This window comes from Struthio camelus, chromosome 1 (assembly GCF_040807025.1).
Source record: "Struthio camelus isolate bStrCam1 chromosome 1, bStrCam1.hap1, whole genome shotgun sequence".
In the NCBI taxonomy this organism is placed as follows: Eukaryota; Metazoa; Chordata; class Aves; order Struthioniformes; family Struthionidae; genus Struthio; species Struthio camelus.
In genome coordinates this window covers 54,426,363-54,452,284 of record NC_090942.1, presented here as the reverse complement: position 1 = coordinate 54,452,284, position 25,922 = coordinate 54,426,363, and the positions used below count along the sequence as shown (strand labels likewise).

The 25,922-nt window shown below is 44.1% G+C and overlaps 1 protein-coding gene across 2 annotated transcripts in view; it reads right to left on the bottom strand.

Annotated features, from left to right (window-relative positions):
* UTP20 (UTP20 small subunit processome component) overlaps nt 1–25,922 on the bottom strand; it is a 65,635-nt gene that overhangs the window by 29,770 nt on the left and 9,943 nt on the right. For both annotated transcript variants that reach the window (XM_068938877.1, XM_068938866.1), the window contains exons 11-31: nt 25,247–25,324; nt 24,217–24,395; nt 22,093–22,242; nt 21,459–21,547; nt 18,804–18,909; nt 17,477–17,627; nt 16,985–17,047; nt 16,548–16,706; nt 15,461–15,537; nt 14,510–14,589; nt 13,575–13,818; nt 12,210–12,407; nt 11,477–11,567; nt 10,194–10,279; nt 9,484–9,609; nt 8,852–9,018; nt 8,037–8,245; nt 4,756–4,899; nt 2,467–2,546; nt 1,440–1,666; nt 360–504 (exon numbers count right to left, since the gene is read on the bottom strand). In XM_068938877.1, coding sequence (XP_068794978.1) covers nt 360–504; nt 1,440–1,666; nt 2,467–2,546; nt 4,756–4,899; nt 8,037–8,245; nt 8,852–9,018; nt 9,484–9,609; nt 10,194–10,279; nt 11,477–11,567; nt 12,210–12,407; nt 13,575–13,818; nt 14,510–14,589; nt 15,461–15,537; nt 16,548–16,706; nt 16,985–17,047; nt 17,477–17,627; nt 18,804–18,909; nt 21,459–21,547; nt 22,093–22,242; nt 24,217–24,395; nt 25,247–25,324 — 2,849 coding nt within the window. The remainder of the gene's footprint in view (nt 1–359; nt 505–1,439; nt 1,667–2,466; nt 2,547–4,755; nt 4,900–8,036; nt 8,246–8,851; nt 9,019–9,483; nt 9,610–10,193; nt 10,280–11,476; nt 11,568–12,209; nt 12,408–13,574; nt 13,819–14,509; nt 14,590–15,460; nt 15,538–16,547; nt 16,707–16,984; nt 17,048–17,476; nt 17,628–18,803; nt 18,910–21,458; nt 21,548–22,092; nt 22,243–24,216; nt 24,396–25,246; nt 25,325–25,922) is intronic.

Sequence of the window (25,922 nt, the reverse complement as noted above, 5' to 3'; positions counted from 1 at the left end):
TGATCAAACAACTACAGATATGTACGCCTTTTGAGTTAAAGTCCAACGCCTCCCTTGAACAAGTCTACAGCCCAAGTATTCAGTTGCACATGGCTACAGTCACTGCCGTACCCTTTACTACTCCAAGAGGTACTGACTTTGAGCACCAGCACCAGAAATAGCCAGAGTCAATTTCTGAAAACTTTTCCCCTTCAGATAACAGCAACTTGCAAGATGAATGACAGATCCAGGTATTTTACACTGCTCTGGATTTAAACAGTTTGAAACATAACGTTTCTAATTTACAAGCTGTTTTGAAGAGCCTCCTTCTTCCCTCCTCCCAAGGCTTTTACCATTTTGACCTCTAAATAATCACTTACTTAGAAAGTATATTCAGCTCTTTGCTAACTTGGGCTCTGAACTTCTTCTTTTTTACCTTCTCCATGTTTAACATTGTCTTGCTGAAGTACTGAAGTATGGCAGGAACATGAGGCAGAACCAAGCGGGAACCCAGGCTGAGGGCCTCTGTAAAGGGATACAACAGCTAAAGTACCCACCTCTGCGCTGCGAGCAACACGGTGAGTTCTCAGTAACAGAAGGGACATCCAACCCCACACAAACAACAGGGCAAAACGCAGACAAATAAGGTTTCGTCAGTGGAAGAAAATAAAGAAAATAACGCCAGCTATGAATGTGCAGGACTGCTGGGAACAAGCACCACAGGGGCTGGGAACAAGTCTAATGTGTCTGTCTGAGTTAGGACAACCTCCTCCCCCAAAAAAGAAGAAAAGAAAAAAAAAAAAAGAAAAAAGGTATGGAGCAGGTTCCTCTAAGGTAGTAACTGTCTCCTAAAATGGCTGGAGCACTTGTAGATGCAGTTTTCTTTATGCTACCACTGACCTCCTGTGCAAATCAAAGCTGCCATGACAAGGGCACAGTGATAAGTGCTCTCCTTTCCATTGCCTTTGAACATTACAGGTGAAAGATGGCTTAGCACAGCACACTACATAGTGCACAAATCAACTGCAGGTCTTGGTTGCCAGGGAACACAGAGTAAAGTCAAAGTGATACAAGACCACGTGGATTTGGTTTTGATAAAAAGGGGGAATGGACCTTCATGAAACTTGACGTTAGGCTCAGTCCCAAATCATTAAGCAATTCTTCAAGTTATCACATCAGTCACAGGTTTACAGATACTAGAAGAGGGCAACACTACAAACATTTTCCCTCTTCACAAGGAATTACTCCATGCTCAGGACTGACACTCAAACGCGGGTCTTGCCTGCCATGAAGGAAGCATGGCTTCACGGTTCACGAGCATGCCAAGACAAATTTCTACAGTGATTTTTCCATGTCTCCTTCCCCAGTAGTCTCATCCAAAGCAAAGACAACCCCATCAGAACCCAATACCTCCATTCAAAGCACCCAGTAGGCCTCTCACGTCTCTTACTTGAGCGTACCTTCTGTCATGTCACCAGCGTCCACAACCACACAGTCAGTTACAGTCAAACTGGAAACCTGCTCCGTGGGTTCAAAATCTGGGCTGTTGAGAAGGTTATCAGCTATGTCCATCACAAGATTGGATGTGGCCTCAGACAGATTCTTGGCTGAGAGCACAGCAAAAACGTTTGAGAGTATATCGTACTCCGAGTGATCTGGCTTCTGCTTGGCCAGCAAGGGGAAATATCTGAGAGAAAGGTTATAAAAAAGGTAGGCTGAGAACGTGGATTTAAGTTACAAGCTTTATAATTTTTTTGTGCAAAAAGTCACATAAAATGACAATGACTGTCTTCTACTTCAGGCAGAAGAAAAACAACGCAACACCACAGAACCACAGTGTCATGAAAAATAGGGAGGCTGAGAGGTCATCTAGTCCCTTCTTGTGCTCCAAGATAGCATCATCTGGACCTAACCACCTCTCCCTGGCTTGTCCAAGTATCCTGTTAAAGTCTACTCCTATCCTAATGATCCAACACCATTTTTGTACATAACTTTGTGTACAAGTTCTTCATCCCTACCAGCGACATGTTGTAAAACAGATACTTGGTCCTCTGGCAATGGAGAAGCAATGAGTTGGCGGAAAAGTTCAAAATCACTCAAGACAGCGAGGCAGAACTTCTCCCAGTGCCTGCATCAAAAAAGGCTCTCTTATGAATTTCAGTCTCAGGATCTGTGACAGAATCTGAGCTGAACTTGCCCACATCCTTTCTTAGCAAGGAAAGGATAGGAATCAAAAAACATGAACTCTGAACCCCCACCCCGCAAGACTTATTTAAAAGTCACTGGCTAGGACACAGACATTTCCTAAGAAGTCTGTCCTGCCTCTCACCCCTGAGCTGGGTTCGGACTACGTATCTGTTTGGTTTTTCATTCATGGGAAAAGCACTAAACCCACTAAAAAGAACATAATTGGCATAAATTGGAGAGTTTCGCAACTTCCCTGAATTTTATGTACTCCGAGAAGTTCTTCGTGAAGAGAACATTTACCTGGGATTCTTACTCCAGGTATGAATGAGCTTGAGCAGAAAAGTAGGAGAATACTGACTCTCTGAAGCCAACCTGCAGACCTAAAAGAAAGAAAAGTCAGACACCAGTGCAGCACAGGTAAGTAAAGCCACCTAAAAATATCAACTCTAAGAAAGATCCCATTACAAACTATAATTTAAAATGTAATTTCATCATAGGCTTCACAGCTCCCTCAATATTTCTGGCATCACTGTTAGATTATCTTATTCCATATTTATACAGTACCTCGGCTACTGTTTTCCCTCTTGCCTCCCCAAAGTGATTCCCCACAGGTCCTCATGTTCACTGCAGAGACCTAGCAACCTCCCCCCAACAGACCTGCGAGATCACAGGCACAACACGTGGGACTCATTGCTCCATGCTTCCCACGGCCCAGCCACAGCACCTGGCGTCCCAGCATTTGCCCGGCGTCCCTGCATGGCTTCACGGCCACAAGAGCACCCTCCAGGTCCGGGGAGCGGGATTTCCTAACCAGGCTCTGCGTCCAAAACAGCCCTACCAAGCCCTACCAAGGAGCCGCCACAGCTCCACGCTGCAGCTGCTGCCTCTTGACATGACAGGACACAGGCACAAACGGACTAGCTCAGTCTGGGCTCAAAAACTGAATGTAGGCAGGTCTAGGCAATGACCACCACAGCCAGAGCCTTAGAAAGCTTTTTTCCTGCCCCAAAGGCTGGACAAGGAATGTCACTGCTCTGCATAAATCAGAGCTTTTGTGAATGATGCACAAGGAAGAGGAAATTGCTAGTCTACTCCTGCAGTAATGCTGCTATGCAGGCTATTAATACAGCATCCCTACAGTAACCTCTCGGGGCATGAACAGCAGTAAAACTCCAGTTCCAAGTACAGAAGGCTTCAATTCACCCTCTCCACAAGCTTTTGCAAACCTCAGCTCTACAGCCTTAAAAGCTAACAAACAAAAACAAAACGTCACTGCCACACAACTCAAACGATTCTTCTACCAAAAACACTCTGTGGCGTTCACTGGCAGAAATTCCCTCTAGAGGGAGCTTCCGGATTGTACTACAGTCCAAGCTCCAAAAACACAGTGCTGTCCTCCTGACATATATCTGGAAAACAGGAATTACAATTATTGAACAACGATTCTACATACTGATCAGATTTACTCGGCATTTCCAAACACAACGCTCTCCAAAGGCGGTAAGTGCTTTGCTGACTCAAAGACCTAACCCCCGGACTGCTTTTTTTGAAGCACATTTTCACTGCTTTGCGCCTGTGGTGCTGTGGTCCCCAAAAACTGGGGCAGTGGAAGGCAATAAAGGACTCCAAGGACAAACCAGGAACATAAACGTCCCTGCTGCTCAGCCCAAAGAAATACAGAGCCATTATGCACTGCCTGAAACTATTTTATACGCTGTTCGGCTACACATCACATACTCCTGTTCGCAGAGCCGAGAAACAGGGTAGGGATAAACAAACCCAACATCTAGAGATGCAGACCTGGGGTTTCACATGCCACAGAACAGAGCAGTTATTCCCAGAGCTCTTTGACATTATTTACAGGCTTTTCTGCTGCAAGGCTCTTGGCCATCTGGATACCTCAAAAGCCTCAACGGAAGAGCTCTGCTGGAGTTAGCCCACCGCTGCCCAGCTACTCTTAGGCAACCACTGACAGCAGAGACAACCCAGCAGCTGGCACAGGCGTGCCCTGCCACCCTTAAGAGTCCAATGCACTGACTCGGCCACTGCAATTTCATTTTCAGTACTGTTCATTCTCCCTCCATCTCACACGTGCTTTTTCACAATTTAGGTGATGTGAATTTCTCTGGTGAAGGCCACAACCCTGTGCTTTGTCATTGTGCTTACATGATACTCCCAGAAGGCAAGAAAGCCCAAAAGTGCACAGCCCACTGAACTGCAAGGGTAGGAAAGCCCACCTGCATTTGAGGGGTTTCTGCAACCGTCCATCACAGGCTCTATTAATAACTTTCGGACAAAAAAAAGCAGCAAAGTGCACCTAGAAGTGACTAGCACTATTTTGTTTCCCTGCAGCATCCAGGGAAGAAGTCTGCTTCTGTGGTTAAAGAACAGAGACATTTCAGAGACTTTTCAAATGAACTCATCTGCACTTTAGCCTGTGACTTGATTATACCAGGATTAGTCAGACACGAGCCAAGAAATCGGCCTTCCACACACACACACACCAGCATGCCAACAAACGAGAGCTGGAGATTTCTCCATGGTATACGTTATATACAAGTTAGCTTGGAACAATATGAAACGCATTACCTGAGGCCATACCACTGCATGGAAAACTGCATTGATCTCTTCCACACTGAAGCTGTAGGTCTCATAATCAGAAAAAAAGTCAACCACAAGCTTGAGTCCAAGACGTCTCAAATTCTTCAGTGGATTAATCAACCTAGGTTGGACCTGTAAACAAACAAACAGTAAGACTTTTATAAAATAACACTACCAGCTACTTGCTCTGAAATTACATATGGCATTTCATTGGCCACAGATACAACCTCTGCCTGAAATACCACAACATTCTTCTGCTTCCTCCCGTAACTCGTTCACAGTCACAGTCTTAACCTCTCACAGCTGATCCAAATGTTTCTAAGGCATGCCTGTTCCTGCATTGAGTCAATTATACAGGACTCCTTCAGCTCATGAAAGTCCATGCTGACTAGTTTGAAGTAGCACCTGCCCTTTGGACGAAGTGTAGGAAGCTGCAAGCCAGTTACACTTCCAGCCCTGACATTCAAGTAGTTTTGTCTTACTCAGAGAAGGACCCCAATCAGCTCTTTAAAGTGAAACTGTACTTTGCACATTGAAATCTATTAGGAAGAAAGGAATTCAACGGACAAGGAGAAAGACGGAAGAAGAAAGAAGGCAAGAACGTGAAACACCTCTTCGTGCAGAGCAGGGGGAGTCTAGGATTTGGTTACAGGACGTCGCTACCAGTACCCATTAAGTGATTACGTTCCATAGCCTTCCTTGGGGACAACATTTAAGTAAGAGCAGATCAGCCACACAGCTGATCATCAAGTTATTTATGCAACTGCCGCATCTCCACTCTTCTCCCAGAAGACAGTCTATTATGACTTGAATAACCTAAATTATTTCCACAGTGTGCGATGCAAAGGCACTGACTCCAGCCTCAAAAACAACAGAGCCACGTCAGAGCAAATAAGGACTGTTGTCTGAGACTGAAGCTACGTCTCAGGGTTGCTATTAAATATCAAGAGTTACATCCACCACACAGAATAAACAGGGAGTAACTCTTATTTTGCAAAACAGCTGTGGTGTCCAAGCCTCACTAAAAGGCACAGGATTTTTGTACTCAACGCGCCTAGGGATTTCTGAAGACAACACCCTCAACCATGCAATATTCTGCTATACTGCCTTCACACCCAAAATCACATGTAAAAAAGACAAAAAGGAGATGGTGGAAAAGGAACCAAATACACTCTTGCCCGGGAGCTCCCAAACTGCGTTACATGTGTACTAGTGGTGTGCAAGCAGCTTCCATGCAGCAAACGAGCTGCTTGAAAGGCCAAACACCTGGCCCTACCTTTCCGCACGAAACACAGACTGAGCAGCTGTTGTTAATGGTGACTCCTGGGTGAAATAATTCTGGCTCTTCCACAGTTCAATTGTCACAAGAGCAGTCCTCTGAAATCAATTCTTTGAGAGGACAGACAAACTCAATATTGTGTGTGATCAATTGGATGCAGTAAAAGAATAACTTGGCTTAGAACTGTTAAAGTAGATGTTTAACTCTCCAGGTAAAACTAGCCTGCAATAAATTACTCTCAAACCCCAGGAATGTCTTGTAATAATTAGCCAAGATAAACAGATTTCTCACACTCTTTCTTGAGCTTTTAACATCTCATGGGCTAATGGAGTGTTAAATTAAATTCAGACAAATGACAGATTGTCACTCCACAAGTTACACAGTGATGACAGGATTACTGCAGTAACCCACGCAAAAAGTGACTATCCGAGCAATGAATGAAGTAGCTCTCAAAAATCCCTCTTCCCCAGTTTAAAACATGCAGGCGCATACAATCCATTGATTAAGTCAGACCATGGGATGCTGCTGTCCTAAAAATTGCCCATCCCTTTCCTAATAAAGACAATTACAAGGCTCTGTGCAGCCTGCCACAGGACCTTGGATGCCGCCTGACTGAAAGAGTTTGCTTTGTTTGATGGATTGTTTTAAAGACAAGCTGTAACCTCAAATGCTAACGGACAGGTCCTGTCAAGAACCCACGTGCACGATGACAAAACATTCATTAGCTAACACCGCTTATTCAGTCCATCACCACCTCATTCCTTTCAACACGGCAGTGATGATAACTGTACAGTCTGCTTGTTTCTCTCCTCATACATGACCAGGCTCTGTTCAGGACCCGACTCAAGCTCTCCTTTTCCTGTTTGGATTGAAGCCTGGAAAAGACACTACTTTCAGAAAGACAGAAAGGCCTGGCTCAATGACATGACTTCCAAGTGACAGGCAACAGACTCCCTGAGCTAGCTGGGCCTCCATAAGGTGCTGTGCAGTGCTACAAGGAAGAACTAGCAGGCAACTCTGAAGCCGAACGGCCATATCCCACATACAGGACAGTTAGCCCTGCATCTGCATCCTGCTAGCACAGGTTAAGGGTTTCCTGGAGTGGGGATGAGCCCAGAGGTCTCTGCGCTGCTCTCCTGGGCATAGTGCAGCAATAACCCAGTGTGGCCCATCTTTAGCTACAGTCAATCTTTAACAGAACCTTTTCCCCATCTGACCCGTCCTGCACGTACAGCCATGGCACAGAAGGGAAGAAACAATCCCAGTGCCCTGCAGGTAGTTGGCCGAGCCCTGAATTGTGACAGTGGCCAAGCAGGAGCGTTCCTGATGCAGAGCTGAACGTGCTCCTAGAGCGCTGGGAACGTGGCTGATAGCCACGTTCTCCCTGCGTCCCAGGACAGAGGGAGTAATAGGGACAGTTGTGATCATCCACAACACTGAGCTCTCCTGGGGCCCAGCACTACAGCGAAGCACCTAGAAGACAAGTTTTACTCTGACGTTTTCAGACAAAGAACTTGAAAGCCTCTCCTTCCCCTGCTCCAATGTTTTATTACCCGTGCAGCCAAGGATAATAAAACTACAACTACATCTTCAAAGCCAACTTCAACTTCCAGTCATAAGATTGTGTTAAGCCCTCAAGACAAACCATTTACCTTTCCCTCATAACCACCCCTCCACCCAAAAAGCAAAGCTCTTTTCCAGAGAAGACAGGAAGCAACACACAGAGATCACCTCCAACCGTCTCTTCAGTAAATCAAACAGCAACTCAGTCCACAGCAATTCTTTCTAAACACACTCACTCTGACTGCACTTTCAGATCGATACCATTGGCCTCTATTTTGAGTAAGCTTTACTCCATGCTGGCATTAAACTAACCTTTATCTGAATCGATGCGGCTGTGGGCGTGTATGCAAGGCAGGGGGAGGAGGAGGCAAAGGAATTTACATATTTGTTCATATGTATATACACATACATGTACCAAGTACTGTACCTTCTCTCTTTGTTGAAGGATGCAGGATATCACAGCTGTCATACAGAGCAGAATCTGTAAAATTTCAGGCAGATACTGACTGATCAAATGTCCCATGTTTTTCAATACAACTTCAAGGCCATTGAAGAGGCTGTGCTGACGACCAAGTGGCAGGACTTTAGCTAAATCCAACTCTGCCATACTCCGGAGCACTGCGGTCTGGCAAGGCCCTGTGGACAGGCAAAGGGACAGACACTTTCTAAAGAAGCACCATGAGGATGCTTAGTATTGAAAACAACTTTCAATGAAAGATAGTAACATCTGGGCCTAAAAATCACAGTTCCTCACATTCAGCTTTTTAAATAAAAGACAGCTTCAAGTCTCCATCTGTCTGTGATGCTCAGACGACATCCACTACTGCGGCATCAGAGCACTTCACAACCTCTGCTTATTCTCATCATATACAGGCAGCCTTGTGCTCAGCAGCATGTCAGACAAGGAAGACTGCTCAAAGGCTTTGGCAGCTGGGCCAGGTTGGGAGCTAGCCTACAATGTCAGCAGTTGGAGCTCGTTCCCTGGCCTGTTACACCTTACTTGTGAGGCTGTGGCACAGTATTCACTCTCTGACCTCAGACCTGTAAAACAGAGTAATCGTGCTTTGCAGAGCCCCAAGCAAGGAAAAGCTTGGGGGAATCCATCTTTATCAGAAGTTTACTTTCGTCCTCTCATCATTCCAAGGCACTGTTAGTCAAATTGAAGTATATAACAGTACTAAGTGTACTAATCCTCCCAAATTCCCACAGGTCAGGAAGTACTATAAATCCCCATGTACCTACCGTTACTGAATTGCTTCACAGCTTCAAAGAGCAGATCTAGGAACATCCGTATCTCTTCTGGCAGTGAGCCAGCAAGAAATCGCAGAACGATCGACATGCGAGTGCCTGCAGAAGACTTGCCCTGCGTTTTGCTTCCCGTTTTGTTTCTCATCCTGCCATAGAGAATTCTTCAAGAGCCAAAAAAAAAGTTGTATTAGCTTTCAGCAAGCCATCTGCTTCCTAGCTTCCTATTCCTCAGGATAAACTTGAATTGGTTTATAAATTTTGCCTAGTGAGAATGACCTAAGTGGAAGCCTCCCTCTCATGGGCTCCTCTGAATTACTACACAGTGCTCAGAAACATCGCAATGAAAGGTCAGCTTCTGCTCCCACTACAGAAACTTTGCTGGAGGCATCAGGTATAAATTAAAAGTACCTCCAGGCTAGCTTGAGGGTAGTTACTTCTGCTGAAGAAGCAATCTGCACAGTAACTCGCATTACTGTATCTTAATTAAAACAAATTACCGTACTCTATGAACTGACACATCTCAGTTTTCTATAAACCTTAAGAAAAAAGATACGTACAAAAAACCTGTTCTTAACAAAAAGAACCGCAACTTGCATATCACACTTAACCAGCAGTTCATGACACACCTCATAAGAACAGGGATGAGAGCCGGTCGATGTTCCATTTTTACTACTGCGTTCTCCTCAGAAATGCTGAAATGGACTATTTCTTCTTTAAAAGTCTTGTCCTCCAGTAACCTTTGCAAGTTCTCCCTGAAAGTAAAAAACACAAGGTTTTGGGGGACGGGGCTGGGAGGAAGGTGTTGTGAAAAATAAACAAACACACGCTTCTACCTCCCTATCTATCTACCTACATACCTATCAATATACTTACTATATATAATTTATCGGAGTACCACGTCCTCACGCTTTTATCAAAAGCGTTCATAATTCCAGCAAGTTCAAGTCAATTATGTAGGCATGTACTTTCTGAACGCGTTCTGAAAAGATTATTCAGCCACAAGCTACAATTTCATACTGTTACCTTCACCTAGTGGTTATCAATCATTACTACAAAAGTCCTGTTTGAAAATGATGCAACAACTAAGCACACACTGTTCTGGAACAGAATGAAAGCACTGCTGTTTTCTTGTAAACAAAGAAGGGACACTGATCAACCTGAAGACTGTATTTCCTGTTTTAGATAGGAAAGATGCAGCACGCTAAAATTAGAATTTATACTTATTCATTCCATACATACAGGCATGGCTCTTTCTGAGAGGTGGCTGATGCTGAACAGGCTTTTGGTATGAGGGCATGCCGATTCATTGATACTAAAATAGCGTAAAAGCTCTTACCTGTATGGCAGTAGATGAGGGTGCTTGTACGTCATAATGCAGTCAAGAGCAACTCTTTGCACATTCTGGTCTTGGTGGGAGAGTAACTGGAGATGACAAGAGAAAGAAAATGAGGCCTTAGCTAGAAGACAAGTGCTTGCAGAAAATAGTCAAACAACCCAAAGGCTCCAAACTCAAGCACATTTTGGACTAGCTTATCAACCTGGAAACAGAACACAACTATTGCCAGCATAAAGCCAAGATGCGACTACACAACTGTCATTCATAAGGAGCAGACACAGTTGCTGGTAGTTCATATATACTAATTTCTTCCTCCAACTCCAACAGGATAGGTATAACATTTGGTTTTACAGAATTCTCTTTTGGACCACCATCAGCTTGAGTTTTCAACCTCCAAAACTAGTTACCAGTTGCACATCTGGTAAGGCTGGATTAAAAAGCAGGCTACCCAAACCATCGCAAGACATCTTACCTTCCTTTGACAAACAGGAAATACTTATTAGACTTGATATGCAAAGTCTCACCGGGGCCAGCCCTCCCTAGAAAACGCCCCCTGATACCCTGGGTACTAAAAAAAACCACAGATCACTTCCCTAAGCTGCATCCTTCTCAGTTCTTCAGTTTCCTACCAACCAGCACAAGCTAGAATCTAAAATGCCACTTTGTCGTGTCATCCCCACGATGGATGGACACGCCAGCCACACCAATAAATATAGTAAAACACAAAACTGACAAACAGCAAGTAATCTCTCTTGTTCTTTCTAAACGTTGAGCCCTTCCTCACACGCTATTTTGACCTGCACACAGCTTTTCAATATTCTCCTAAGAACACAAGGCAAATACATGGACTACCTGTTTTCCGAAGTAAAATTCTGAGATTGATTGAAACAGAGTAGATGCCTATCAGAGGTTCTCAAACCTGGGGGATGCTGGACCCTCTGACTCCCACACCAAATACCAGATGAACCCCAGAGAACTAACAAGTTCGTACCATTTCATACAACTCTACAGCTACTGACTGTCGCCTCAGAGAACACAAACTAGAAACTTGGATCCATTTATATGAGCCTGGCAAACTGAGCCAAGACATCTCAAGCGGGTCTTTGCTAAAGGGACTCATTTCAGCGGAAGCCTGCTAGGAAGCATTCTCAAGGACAGCTCCTTTTCCAGCTCACATGGCTGGGCCCAGAAGAGGACAGGTTTCTGCAGGCTCAGGTACTACGTTCGGGTAAGAAAAGGTTAATTTGTTATCATTAATTTTAAAAGCTAGTAAGTAACATCACCTGGGTGTATAACGCATTTAACTTCTGCTCCAGATACAATGCACGAGGATTTGAGAATTTGGAGAAAACCTGCAAGTGGGCTATTAGTTGCCTGTAAAAAAAAAAAAAAAAGTAAAAAAAATTATATATATTTTTTGCAATGGATAAAAGAAACAATCACAAATTTTCATCACAAATAGGGAACTTTACAGTAAAGTTGATTAACAAGAAAAAGCCACAACAGAATCCCAAGGTCTCCATTTCAGAGCCACAGCAAGACTGTCCTCTTCCCTCTCCTAACAATCTCCTTCCTGATGTCACTTCACCGCACACAGAAGGCCGTTCCCTCAGTAGCACTAGATGGGCCCGGTCTTTGAGGTAAAGGAAGACAGACAGAGAGGATGCAGCTTACTTCTTTCTCCCAGCCTCACCTGGAATGCCAAACAGCTGAATTTACCTCTTCTTTTTATTTATCTGTCTTTGACCGGTGCTCATCTTGCTCCCATCAATGTGAAAGCTTGCAGTTACCCACAAATTGTGCTGGGCTTACGCCAGCCTGCAAACACAGCACCTGTGGATGGGGGTCAACTCCTCTAGAGGTGGCTGTGGCACCCAAAATCTGTCCCACCTCTGCTCCCTGAGGGGAATGAGAGGGGAACGGGATAGGGAAGGCCTCTGTGACTTTAACTGAACATGAGCCACCGAATCTGCCTTTCTCTGAAAACACTGAGGGGTGTAAACTAAAAATACTTACTTGGCAGCAGCTCTTCTTGTTTTCTTTTTTGGCAACCCTACAGTGATCGGCTCCCCTTCTTCCTTTGCTTCTTCCTCCTCCATAACAACATCATTCACTTCTTCACTGGGTATTTCTTTTGCCGCTACTGCACCACTATTTTTCTTTCTAAGATCCTGAGTTGGAGCCACTAATGAATCAGCTGGGTAGTACTCATTTCTGTGTTAAAAGAGGAATTAAGAAGCATTTTTCAGGGCAAGAACAACTAGAAACTCCACAACCCTACATTCTGATTATTAATGGCATTGTGTCTTGGGACGCTAGATGGCTAAAGATTCCCAAAATAAAGCATCTTAAAACATCCTTCTCTCCCGGCAAGTTGCAGAGATAAAAGCTACTGACCAAATACGCTAAGGGAGACCCTTGGAGGTACCTGGCAGAGAGGGGAAAAGAGAAGCAGAACACTGAATCATGACAAGTCTGTAAAGAGGCCACGCGGAGGGCATGGCAGCTTGTGTTTGTTCAACTGAACCGGCGAACACCGAGTGTGTTAGAGTGAGAGGAAGCGAGGAAACCCAGCAATCTGTAGCCTGCTACAGTGTGGTTCAATTTTCCCAGCAAGGTAAGCAAAAAATAAGTTTTCTAATTATAGAAAAGGGCTACACACCAGAAACCCTTCCTTGCCATGAGATCACGTACAGAGCACTGTCCAATATGTGCATGCATGCAAGTGTGCCCCTGCTCTCCTGCCAGGGACAGGAAAGTGAATAGCTTGGAGTGAACTATTTGGCAGGGTAGCTACTCTGACAGACTCACATATACAGCCCACAGTACAATTGGACAGCCTTCATCTTTTATATGGCAAAAGCCACATTATTAGGAAAAAAAATAATCGTTATTAGTATGTAGAAAGCACAAAGAAAAAAAAACCATACTGTTAATAAATTCGGACACGACCCAAACCTTCTTTACTTTCCAGGAGGAACTGAATCAGGCTTTAACAAAAACAGCATTTTCCCATCTCTCACTTTTGAGATTCCAAATTAAAATGTGTTACTATTAAAAAAAAAAAAACACCACACTTGACTTCCACCAAAATCATTCCTTAACGCAGTAATGGGGCTGTGACACTGGCAAGTTAGCAGCTGAGAGACTGAGCAGCAGAAACATACCACCATATTCATTTCAGTCTGCTTTCCCTGTGACATCTCTAGCATAATCTTTCCCTTTTGATTGAAATGTGGATTATCTTAGTTGGAAACAGACATCACATCAGCCACGGAGTCAGGAAATAAGTCTATGAAGGGCTAGTCATGGTCCAAAAGCTCAGCAATACCAGAATCAGTCGAAAGCAATGCGTCCTCTCAACTGAAAAACATCACTTACCTAATAAATCTCAAAAGAAGTGGGGAAAGTTCCCTTGACCTAGGCTCCACCCTGTCTGGAAACTTGTCCAGGGCTTTCCACAGTAGAAACCGGAAATTTGTGTGGTCCAACCGCTCACTGCAATCTGTCCTAATCTGCAGCTGCTCCAGGAACACTGTCCCCACTTCTCCTTCCGGCATCTTCTCGCTTTCCATTTCAGCAGTGCTTTCTTCCTCTTCATCTAGTTCATTTTGCAGCTCCATTTCTATAGAAGAGATTATAGGAAGAAAACATCTTAAGGTTGTTCCATAATTGTTAGTAGCAGGGGATCAGTCCCCCAGGATGAAAGCGATACTTTTTGATCCCAAGTACCCATTTGGACAACTGCATTTAGCACTGATGTGAAAGACTCACGCTGTTTAGAAACTATTCTAGGAGACCTCACAGCCCTGAAGTGGCTTCATTTAGCTCTGTTCTCTTGAATAGCGAATGGCTGCGTGCTCACGGCTCTGTGATGAAATCACAGATCGCATGGACACATAGGTAAACCTCAAGAGCAAGCTGAAGACACATTGTTTGCAGGAATCCCACTGATCCTATGGGGCAGAGGGTAAGCGGGGCAGGAAGATGTTCTGCCCCTTTTCTACAGATTTCTTCATTATCCCTGATCAGTCTGGGCAGCGCCAGTCTTAAGCAGAGACAGCTTCTCACAACCTGCAACTCCCTCCTGTAATGCAGAGGCCACTTGTGCCTCCTTCTCGATGTTTAGGATAAAAGGGGGAGACAAAATTCTTTCCCAAGCCTCTCCATTCCTGTCCCAGAGACGATGCTGGCATTCAGAACTCTAGTTCTGAATTTTCCCCACCGCATGTAAATTTGGGGCACATAACATGGTCACATATCATACTCGTTTAGCTGGGTTACGGACTAAGCAACATTTAGGAGCTGCGACTTACCAGCATAGACAGCAGCCCTCTCCAAATGTTCATAAAGGACCTTCCAGAACTGTTTATTCTCCATTTCATTTGCGTGAGAACTAACAAAACACAAGACAGCACGGAAGTTAAAAGTAAAAAAAGACATGCGTCGCTAGGCGAGCTAAGAACTAATACTATGACAGGCATTGATTACTGCTTTTACGAGAGTGTTTGAAGACAGGACATCTGCAGGGTCCAGCTGTAGCACTTTGCCTTTATTCATGGCTCCTAAATGTCAATTGCTATTAAAATAATCTGGTTGTAACCAATAACTTCAAATGAACTCATATTGAGTAAAAAGCTGTCCACTGACTTCTATACAGCAACGTCATATAGAACCAAAGGAAGAATTAGTGTGGACATATCTTTGGAGGAGCTGGTTTAATACTTGTTGTTAATTTAAGTTTGATGGGGAAAGTCTTATCCTTTTTTAATCATATAACTGAAGGAAAAAAAAAAAACAAACAAGGAGATAAAGTCATACTGAGAGCAGAGACACTGAATTCAGTATTCAGCTCAGTGGGCACCATGGTAAGTCTTGCTTTGTGTTTAGCAGGATTCAGAGGTCTTCCAAAAAGGACGAAAAAAGTCAGAGACAGGGAAACTCGGAGGGAATTCTTGCTCATTTAGCTTTTATAAAACACTGATTAAATCCTGCTACTTTTGAGTCAAAACCCTGATGCTATTTAACTATATTTGTCACCAGTTCCCTTCAGTAGTCAGACAATCAGAAATTAAGCTAAAAAGTAACAGTCTGCATGGGTTGTGATTTACTTGAGAAACTGAATCCATCTGTGAGCATTTCATGTGAACAATTCTCATGCACTGACATCTCCGAACGGGACGTTTTTACCTCAATTTTCGTTAACAGAACAATGGAAGGAATTATTAGGTGGCCACCGACTGCAGCAATTAACGGCATATACTCACGTTATGAGTTCAATTACAGGATCCCAGAGAGGGCTGAAGTTAATATAAAGCATTCCAAGTAAATACCGAAGAGGCACCTAGAACGACAACGAATACAACCTTGTTGAGATATTAAAAACCACCACGGCCAATCAACCTCCTCTAACTAGTGAAAGAAGATACTTCAATCAAACAAGTTCCCAGAAGTAATACCAATAATTAAGTCACACACATCACCATTTTTTGTCTCATAGCTCCATGGAGAGAACCTGTAGAGTCCATTTACTCTACCACTCTGTTCAGATCCAGTCACCATACCGAACTACCACTTATGTTCAAGAAGCAGCCAGGCCCAGCAGGGGATCTGGATTGCATGTCTCCCTCTTGAACTTCAGGGCCACCATAGCTGCATTAGGAAACGTCTGCCCTGAGGAGCTTTCATTGCACCGGACCTAGAAGTATGTCTCTGGACCGGCTCCCTGCTGACCTAGTGATCAATAGGACTAATCTGCAACCTCTGCTAACAGGAGCTTACAAGTCTAGGTGGAAAAGTGATACAGGTACAGCAACAGCCATAAAAATAACATCCCCTCACTCCAACAAAATCTATGAACACTTAACTAGTAAAATATTGCCCCTTCCAACACACACAGCGTGAAGCCCCCTTTAGCTCAGCAGTAGAGGGGATACGAGAGCCACATGAAGACAAGATCTCCATCCTGCAGTAACATCCAGCAGCCAGGTCCTCCCATGGCTGATGGGAGTCCTACCAACATTCAACAATGCTGAGGGTATGGCAAGGTCACTATCTTAAATTTGCTCAGGAGTCACTTCTCCCCGGAATCATTTGTCTTCCTTTCCACAACACCAAAAATTGATTGCAGGCCACTTATCTATATATCACTGTTGTTGTTCTATTAAATACCCAGGAGAACACAGTAGTCTCAAGGACAACAGGAGCTGTGATCCTAAGTAACATGGAAGCTTTCTAAAGCCTGATCTGGGAGCTAGGGTTTGATGAACTCTTGTTAGAACCTACGTGATGGAACAAGTGCATTCTCTTGGAATAAGGGAACATGACAATTGCCTTTTGGCAAGAACTACTTACTTCTTGCAAAGATCCACTTGGTACAGTAGACCGCACTATATCACATCTTAGTTTCCTTATATGGAGAAGTTTCTCTCTGTAATCATTCACTGTTGCAGGCACAAGTTCTGCTTGAAGCAATATGGCAAACACTGACTGGAGGTCAGCTGTGCCATCAGCCTGAACAAACAAGTGAAATGCATTTTGTTAAGCATATCCTTTTCCCATTGAAAGTGGTTTCATCAAAGCACACAAACAGATTCCCAGCCATTTGGAACGAAAGAACAGAAGTCAAGGGACTTGCTCTGATTTCCACCACTTGGGGATCAGAAATCACAGATCCGAAAACACAAAGGAGGAGGGGTCCAAAGAGATAAAACCAGCATGAGGAAGCAGCGAAGCCAAAACAGTTTACAGACCACACAAATGAATTGGAAAAGTTAAAGTTACAGCTCTACCTCAACTGGTGCAGGAAGTGGAGTCTCAAAATGATTTAGAATTCGGACAGTCAAAAGTCGGACCTGTCAGAAGTGGAAACATATGTCAGAGGTGTACAGGAACATGCAGGCTACATACACAAACACGCCTACACAGGGGTGAACATTGGACAAGGGAGACTGATTTCACTAGGTTCCTCCTACAGTTGGGAGAGAGATGAGCTCCTATAGTCTAGCAGGCAATTCCGAATGAATACATTAGGCTCCCTGCTCTGAATCACCTCTATGGAAGAGGCAAGCCTCCCAGGGCTAAAAGTCCTCTTGTTACTTCATGCCTCATGTACGGCTCTTAGGAACGTACACAGTCCTAAAGTGATGCTACAAAAGTAATTACTATACACAATCTTATGGGTCTACTTTGAGCCTTTGTCATATAACTCTGCTCACTTAAAATGCATTTTAAATACAAATAATCTTGCATGTGCTCAAAAGAAAAAAAAAAAAAGAGGTCACCTTGGATACACCAGTGGAAATATTAGGGTGCAATTTCTCAAACAAGTCCATTAGGTTCCCTTGGGAAAGAGGCTCCTGGCAGCCACACAACGCCAATCTTGTGTAATAGAGATCAGCCAAAAGCAATGCAGAGGGGTCTGAAGGGAAAGTGCTAAAACAACAGAGGTTTATTAGCATACAGAGAGCACTGCAACAATAAAGTTATTTGAAAATAAGGCAACACTGCTAATAATATTAAGGGAAAGCTCCACATGACCTCAGACTTGGCTGGTGAGGTTGGACTTCACTGGCAAGCTGACTCGCAGTCTCCAAGTCTAAGTTACATATCCCAGCTCGAGAGGCACGACATTCCTCCTTCGTACTAAGCAGGCCTATCAAGCTGGGGCTAGCAGGCTGGGCCCATACATGCACAACCACAGAAAAGGGAGATCTACAAGTTTGCATAGCTCAGACAAGGGCTGCTGTTGCGAGACAAGGTGCTGCCTGCCCCCAGGGAGATCTCCCTCTGCCACCTAGCATCCCTTGCTCCACGTGAGCTCCACAACCCCAGCCCAAACCTGGCAGAAAAGCACCCGGCTGTGTCTCCCTGCCAAGACTTCCTGCCTGATCTGGGCTGGCTGTTTAACCTCCAGCATGCCTCAGATGCGGGCAACCGTGATTTCTTAACTGAACAGGCTGTTTTGAAGCTCAAGCCGCTGAAGACTGGGAGATGCTCCAGCCCAACAGTGTTGGCAGATGACATAAGTTAAGCAGGATTTGCTGGCGGGAGATCAACCGGCTCCCTTGATCCCTCCATCCACTCAGTTATGTGTGATAATTATTAAAAGGGAGTTACAATACACAAAATGGAAAGTACCAAACCTCTCCCCTCGTGAAGCATTTACACACAGATATGTAAGGACACAGTGGAATCCCAAAACTGTCAACAGACTGCCAAAGCCCAGACTTTTAAAAACAACTCAGAACGTGCTGCTAATTTCTGAATTTTCTCTTTATCATTATAATATAACACACAGTTACTAAGGATAGTCTTCCTAGGTAAAACTAGGACCAGCATATTCGTACGCTACCCTGCAGCTGTCTAACAAAGCTCCACTTTGCAGAGAAAGCGTCACTGAAAAGGTATTACAAGTATCTGGTCCTCTAAGCAAGTAGCGCTTACAACATCGCTACCTTACATAAGTACAATAGTGAAGCAACACGCAGGTATTGACAGAATAGGCACCACACAAAGGCATTTAACAAGCCCCTACATAAAGGCAAAGTCACCTCTTTGCTGTACCAAGGAGCACTGAGGAACATCACAGAACAGGCAGAGCTTACTTACATCACCAACTTCTTGACACGCTCCACAGGTAACAAATGGAGTATTTCAGAAGACTCTGCCAAACTAAGGAGAGTACTTACAGCTTGGCAGGCCACAAACAGGCTTCCTGGATCAAAGAGAACAAGAACAGCCTGTGTATTAACTCAAGTCACAATAATCTGTGGTTGCATGGCGCTTTGGCCATCCTCAAATGGCTGGAGTCACAGAAACAGAGTAACACATGGATCTCAGAACTGGCATCAGCAATTTCTAAGTTATCATAACTCATAACGGAAATATTCCTCTGGCTATTAAAGCAAGTGCCCAATCCAACCTGCTGTCATTGAAAGCTGTCAGCAGCTTCCAGTTTGTGACTGCCTCCATCACGCCTACGTACACAGGGAGCGGAGGAGCTCCCAGAGGAGCCTGGAGCTAAACACTGTTGCAGGGGTCTCAGACAGCTCCGTGCTACTAATGGCACTCAGGAAATGAAGAAGAGCTGTCCAAAATGACAAGCATGAAACACTTCAGAAGGAAAAACATATATACTGATGGTACTGCACAAGCGTCTATAAACTTTGGCACTTCGGCAATGTACTGTATGAGATCTGTAAAGTTGTCCCACGTACGTGAAGGCTGACTTCTTGTTAGGAGTGAATGGAAGTTGGGTTTGCTTAATTTTGTTATAGCAACAGTGTCTCTTTCCTAAAATTCCCTAAAATTCTGCTTTAGAGATGAAGGGTTTTCCCTGTGTTTCTAACAGGCCTTGTCCCAGCAGCACAGGGGAGCCAAAGCCCTTCTGGACAAGAAAGGGGAACAGCGATTCCTTTCCCTGCCACTCCCAAGTTGGTAAGTAGGTTGTTTTAAAAAAAAAAAAACAAAAAAAAAACCTCCTGTCCTTCCTCTTTCCTAGCACCTAAGCCAAGCAGGCTGAGAATAGTTTTTTAAAAGATGAAACTTTCCTTCATGCGCCCAGCTGCCATGAAAAAAGAAGAGGAAGTGGCATTCATTTCCTATTTACTCTTTTGAAAACTTCTCTCCATTCCAAGTTGCTTAATCTCCCCAGGTACCTGAAGATTCCTGCTCACCATTAACCTCTGCAGGGGTTCTGTTTCTCCTCCTGACAGAGAGGAGGAGAAACAGAAAGAGATGGCAGGATGAGGCTTCCTTCATTTGCAGTTTAAGGGCAAAGGTTTCCAAACTGTAATCCACATACCATTTTGTAGAGGTGCATCTAGGTAGACAAAGGCAGCAGCTCCCACCTCATTGTGGGCACATCTATACGATCAATAGGGTAAGCCCTTCCACCCAGGCAGCTGCCCCTAAACAGCTGCCTGGGGTAACTCATTGCACTGTCCCAGTTCCCCACACCTGCTTCCCTGAGCTCCACATTTGTGGAAAACCATCCAGCTCTGGGACTTGCACTTTTGCCTCACGATACAGAGGCCAGGCAGGTCAAATAGGGAGCACAGGACTGAGGAGACAGGAAGCCTAGAGGGAAGAGGCAGGAGTCCTAGTACAAGGTGAAAGAACTGGAGAGACCATGGAGCTGGAGAAAGTGTCAGAGGATGAGGAAACTGTCCAGGAAGCCTGGTTTGGGAGGAGGGCAAGGGAAATAGAGCAGAGGTGTAGGATAGGGCGGCAGGAGCATAGGACTGAGGTTGTATTTATTCTCTTTTAGGGGCAAAGGAGCAAATGGCAACATGCCTCTTCTTGCATACACACAGAGGTGGTGCAGAGCAGCTACCAAGGACAAGACCCAGCAAAAAAAGGTTGGGTACTTCCCTTATAGAATAATTACCTTGCAACTCAGATAATCGTGGCCACGTACAGGGTAGGGAAAGAAGGGCTAAATCAAGAAGGACCATGCCTGACAAAGGCATAAAGAAGAAAAAGTAAAGTAATGAGAAGAAAAAGTAGCAGAGCCAACTGGTGGATACATTTAGGAATGTTAATAGAGGATTTTTAATAGAGGATTTACAAAGGAAAAAGGCCAGGCTCTTGGGAAGCCCTTTCAGACTAAGGAATAAAGGACACGGAACCTGGGGCATTTCAACACTTGCTCATACTTTGGCGCAAGGCCAAACGCTTGCAATGCCTCCAAGTAATAACGCTCCTGTATGTTGCAAGCTAAGCCAAAGGATTTTCTTCTGGCCAGAGAGAGATGACAACCAGTGGGGTTACTGTGACCACCCCTGCCTGGAGGAAGGATGTATCACTTTAGGATTGCTGCTGTCACTTAAGACAGAGATGGTAACATCCCAGACCTGGCGTTACAGATTTAGAATAGCACAACTGGAGCTTGTGAGTCAGTATTCTCTCCTTTACTTGACTGGTTCCACTTGAACCTAGCTTGGATTCATTTCCAACCTTTTTTCTCTCACTTGCTTCTTTTTATTCCCAGTTATCTTCATCAGACCTAGATTTTGACACTCTGCCCTCCACTTCATGGAACATCTGCCACCCCATTATGAGTATCAACAGCATTTGCCGAGTTGCTTCCTCGAGGGAGTTTCCCCCCAGCCTTGCTTTTCTAGTTTTTCCTGAGCTGCTCATTAAATCTAGATACAACGCTATTGTTACTTATTTTCATGCTCTGCATTCTCAGCAAAACTGCTTTGTATTTCTTTTTACGTACCAACAAAAAGCAAAGAAACGGGCAAAGCAGTAACTGACCTTTGCAGAGGCTTCCTTTGTCAATGGCTGTGAAGAGAGAGTCTGTAAAACTTGTCACACGCGGCAGGATGCTTTCTTTGTCTATTGGTCTGTCCAAAATAAATGGGAAGACTTTTATCTCTGTGTTACACTAACACCTAGACACATATGAAGCTTTACTTCCTCTTCACATCTTCCTCATGTTAAATTATACATAGCTCATCCTGAGTTTTAAAGCAGCTGCGATCCATTTTTGCTGGTTCATTTCAGATTCACAACTTAACTTGTAGCATTTTTTTTCCAACTCCTTCCATGCAAGCACATTACAATTATTGAGAACACCACTTATCTAGAGGGGACAGTGCTTGAAAAAAAAAATCAGCAACTGTAAACTGTCAAGAACAGTTCTACCAGCCAAGGTACTCAATCTAAAGAGTAGCTAATCAAGAAACTCCTTTCATTCCTGACTGTACCACTGACTCCAGCATTTCCAAAGCATCTTTTCACCTTTTGTCCCCAGTTTCCCAAAACTACAGTTAGCAATTCTTGTCCCTCCCTTAGTAAAATGGTCTGTGACCAATGGGGAATCATTTTTTCTATGAACTAGCCAGTACTGCTGAAATACATAGCAACAGTACCTTAGAATATCCCTTACCTAATATGTGGCAGTACAACCAAGGCCACCCAAGGCTGTGAAAGGTCAGTGACATCTTCATTCTCTGGTAACTGGATTAAAGACAGTACATGATCCAACACTGGTACCTGTGTCCTTCCTCCTTTTCTTGTTTGCTGCCTCGTATCAGAACTAAAAACAAAACAAAACTTTTTAGTAACACCGTTGCATATCAGAGATTGCTCCTTTTCCTCCCATGATATTCAAAATTAAATTTGCTACTCCTAACAAAAAGGACTTGGACATCCCAATGGGATTTTTTCCATTAATTCCTTCCACAAGACAAAATACCATCCAGTCATGTGAAGGCTGGGGGCACAGAACATGGCCCAGAAGAAACGTCCGGTCTTTGTTTCAAATTCAAGAAATAGCTCCGAAAGGAAAGACTCCATTTCCCAGTTAGACACCCTCACAACTAGAAAGCATAGCCTCTAGGAGCACCTGAGAGTCCTCTGTGTGACTGCCGGCAAAATTATAGCTCATTAATGACCTAGCTAATGACTAATAGATGGCCGAAAACAGCCAGTTAGGTAACGTTTTGGGGACTAAGAAGAAATCACAAGCTGTGCCCAAATCAACAACTCCATCTTCCTGCAGGAAGGGTTGACACCATCCTGAAACATATAAACAGGAATACTTCACACTCCGTGGACAGCAATCTTTCCATTCCACCCAACCCTGGCAAGACCACGGCTGGAGGGCTGCATGGACTCCACCCTTCAGGAAAGAAAGAAGCCAACAGAAGGATAGCGTCCAGAATGATGAGAGGTTTAAAAAACACAATGTATGAGATATGCTTCAAGGAACGAGGATTGCTGGTCCGCAGAAAAGATTTCTGATGATCAAAGTCTGCTACTTGTAAAAGTGGGACGCAAAGAGGAAGAAATAAACTGTTCTATATTCCCTGCAGATAAGATAATGCAATGGATTAATCCACAGCAATGGGAATTTAGTCCAGACACTGAGGACTAGCAGAGAAAAAGAAGCTTTCTAACCATAACGGCAGCAAAGCACTGGAACGGACTGCCAGGGCAGCTGGGGAATCTCCAGGACAGGAAGCATTTAAGAACAGTTTGATCAGACATCTTTCCAGGACTGCATCAGGATTTGCTAATTCCATCCTCGATTAGAGATGGGCTATGCAACATCTTGAGATCACTTCCAGCCCTATTTCTATTACTGACATTGCAGGAGTACAAAGAAACCCCAAGTAGGACCAAGATCCTACCAGCTATCTACTCCATACCACTGAAAATCTAAAAAGATCAACAGGCAATGAAAACAAAGAAAGAAAAACTGAAAGTCATCCTTTTGACTCACACCCTTCTGTTTCCTAATGCCTCTACTCTATTAAATAAAACTAGAAAGAAACTCATGGAGAGGATTGTTTTTGAGAGAGACAAAACCTTACATAAAAAGCAAAACAAATTGCCACTCTCTGCAGGTAAAAGGCTTGAATTACCAGAGCTACAGAGATCAGAACAAGCATTATCAGTAGATTAGCAATGGTTGTTCTGTGCTCGACAACAGTGACCCCAAATCTTTCCCAAGAGCGTCCAGTGCAAAAGCAACCGCTGTTGCGGCCAAGCTAGCCTTGCAACCACAAGCAGTCAAGCTGTGCCAGCACAGTGCTGTATCTAGATTAATTAGGTGCTCTTTGGTACCTAGCTGCGCTCTGTGGTAAGCCTACGGTACTGCTCCCCTGCAAGCTCCTGGATAAGACACTGGCCTGCTCTGGAAGAGGCTAGGGCAAAGGCAGGTTAGTCACGACGAGAATCAGGACTGCAGCACTCACTGCAAAGATTAACTGCCCTCTGGTGCAGCATGCACCTGAGCATAGCAAAATCCACATCACATGTACTACTACAACACTTGCTAGTCTTTTTGTTGAGTGGTAATCTTTCCAGAGAAGTAACTCTTCTCAAACCATCTCAAAGAGAAAAAACGGATCCCACAGCATCACTTTGTTGGCAAATCTCCCAGCACCGTTCTTATTCACATAACTCTGGCAAATACTAGGGAGAAACCTTTATGCAGCTCCGCGCTGCCTTCAGGCATGGAACCATGCAGATGCATCTACTCATTGCCAAACTCAAGGAGTCTCACCTGACAGATGATTCAGTGAAAATGAGAGGATACTTTTCAAATGCCATTGAGCCAAGGGTGGGAGGTTCTGCTTTCACCAGAATAAGTTTAGCCAAAATTGCCATCGCCTCATCCTTTGTGAGGGCATCCGGGCCAGAGAAACACTGCTCGATGTACTCTAGAAAGCACGGAAGAAAATGCTGAAGGGGGGGAAAAAAAAAAAGAAAAAGAAGATTTAGCAGGTCTCTTTAACCCTGATTAAATCCATAAGGAGCCTAAGACACCAGCCACAGAGGAAGTCAAACATTCATAAATGAATGAGCAAAGCCCCAGACGTGCTAGCACTGCAAGTCACCAGCTCACACACATACCATTACCCTGGCAGGAACAATAATTTGATGTAAAAACTCAGTTTGCCCCAAATCCAGTCTCCTCAGGACATTCCAGATCCCTGACTTCACTCTCACCTCCTGCTCTATTCAATAGATTTAATTCCTCCCAGATCACCAATCCCAGACCTGACCCACCAGAGATCCTTCATTCTTCATTTCCACTTTCCCTCTCCAAAACTCCTTCTCTTCACCCTAGCCGTAAAAGTCTCCCACTTTCACTCCCCAGCAGACAAGCTTCTCTTTGTGAACACAGATATGTGTCACCCTCTCCAACCCTAATTAACTCTTTAACCCCACTGGGATCCCAGCAAGAGACAAAAATGGAATCTTCTACTACTAGCGTGAGACTCAAAGTAGATAACCACAAGTCTTAATATCTGAACTACACGGAAATGCATTTTTTTTCTATCATTTTTTAATGCAATGGCTTAAATAGCCTCTTTCATTCTTACCAGATCATGCCACAAGTTTAAATATTAAAGGTCATGTCACCCCACAAAAATGATTCAGCATACAATGTAGACAAATGTACTACTTCCCAGTTGTAGAAGGTTTTGCTGTTCGGCTGTGCATGCCATAAAGACATCTCACATTCCCCTCTATCAGTAATTTATCTATCTGTTGACTAAAATAAACACAACACACAAACGTCCACCTACCCTCTCAAATTGCTTCATTGTGAACATCACCTCAGAGAAGTCCAAGAGGAAGCGCCATTCAAACTCACTTGCAAACACCTGGCAAGACACAAATGACAAGTTAAAAGGAACGTATTTACAAGAGATATTTCATAGTCAATCCTCTATTATCTATGGGTAACTCTACAGTTCTGCAAGCTTCCCATTTCATCTGGTTTATCAATCAACCACGCTTTGGACTCCGAGACACCCAGCCTGGTTGTTCTGTGCATATCTAGCCGGGTTTGTTAGTTCAGCCTCACACAGCAATACTGTTTCCAATGACAACTCAGGTGCAGCACAGCCCTTTTAACAAACTCAGCTGGATCTGTCCAGAGACAGCTCAGCTATCACAATCTGGAAAATGGAAGGTGGAAGTTCTAGGACTATAGCATTGACAGAGCAACCATTAGGAGGAAGCTTAGGCCCAAAAGATCTCCCAGCTTGGCATTTTTCTTGTGCAGCTCCTCAGGTATGAATCTACCACACTTGGTTGCAGAAAGTTTACTACCTTAGAAGGAGAGCCAATTTCTGTGCTTCTGAAGGAACCAAGATATTATCCTGCCTTCATGGTATATAGTATCAGCGCTTCTCAATGCTGAGGTGTGCAACATATAAATGTGCACCCACATCTCACTTCCAGACCCTTCAAATCACA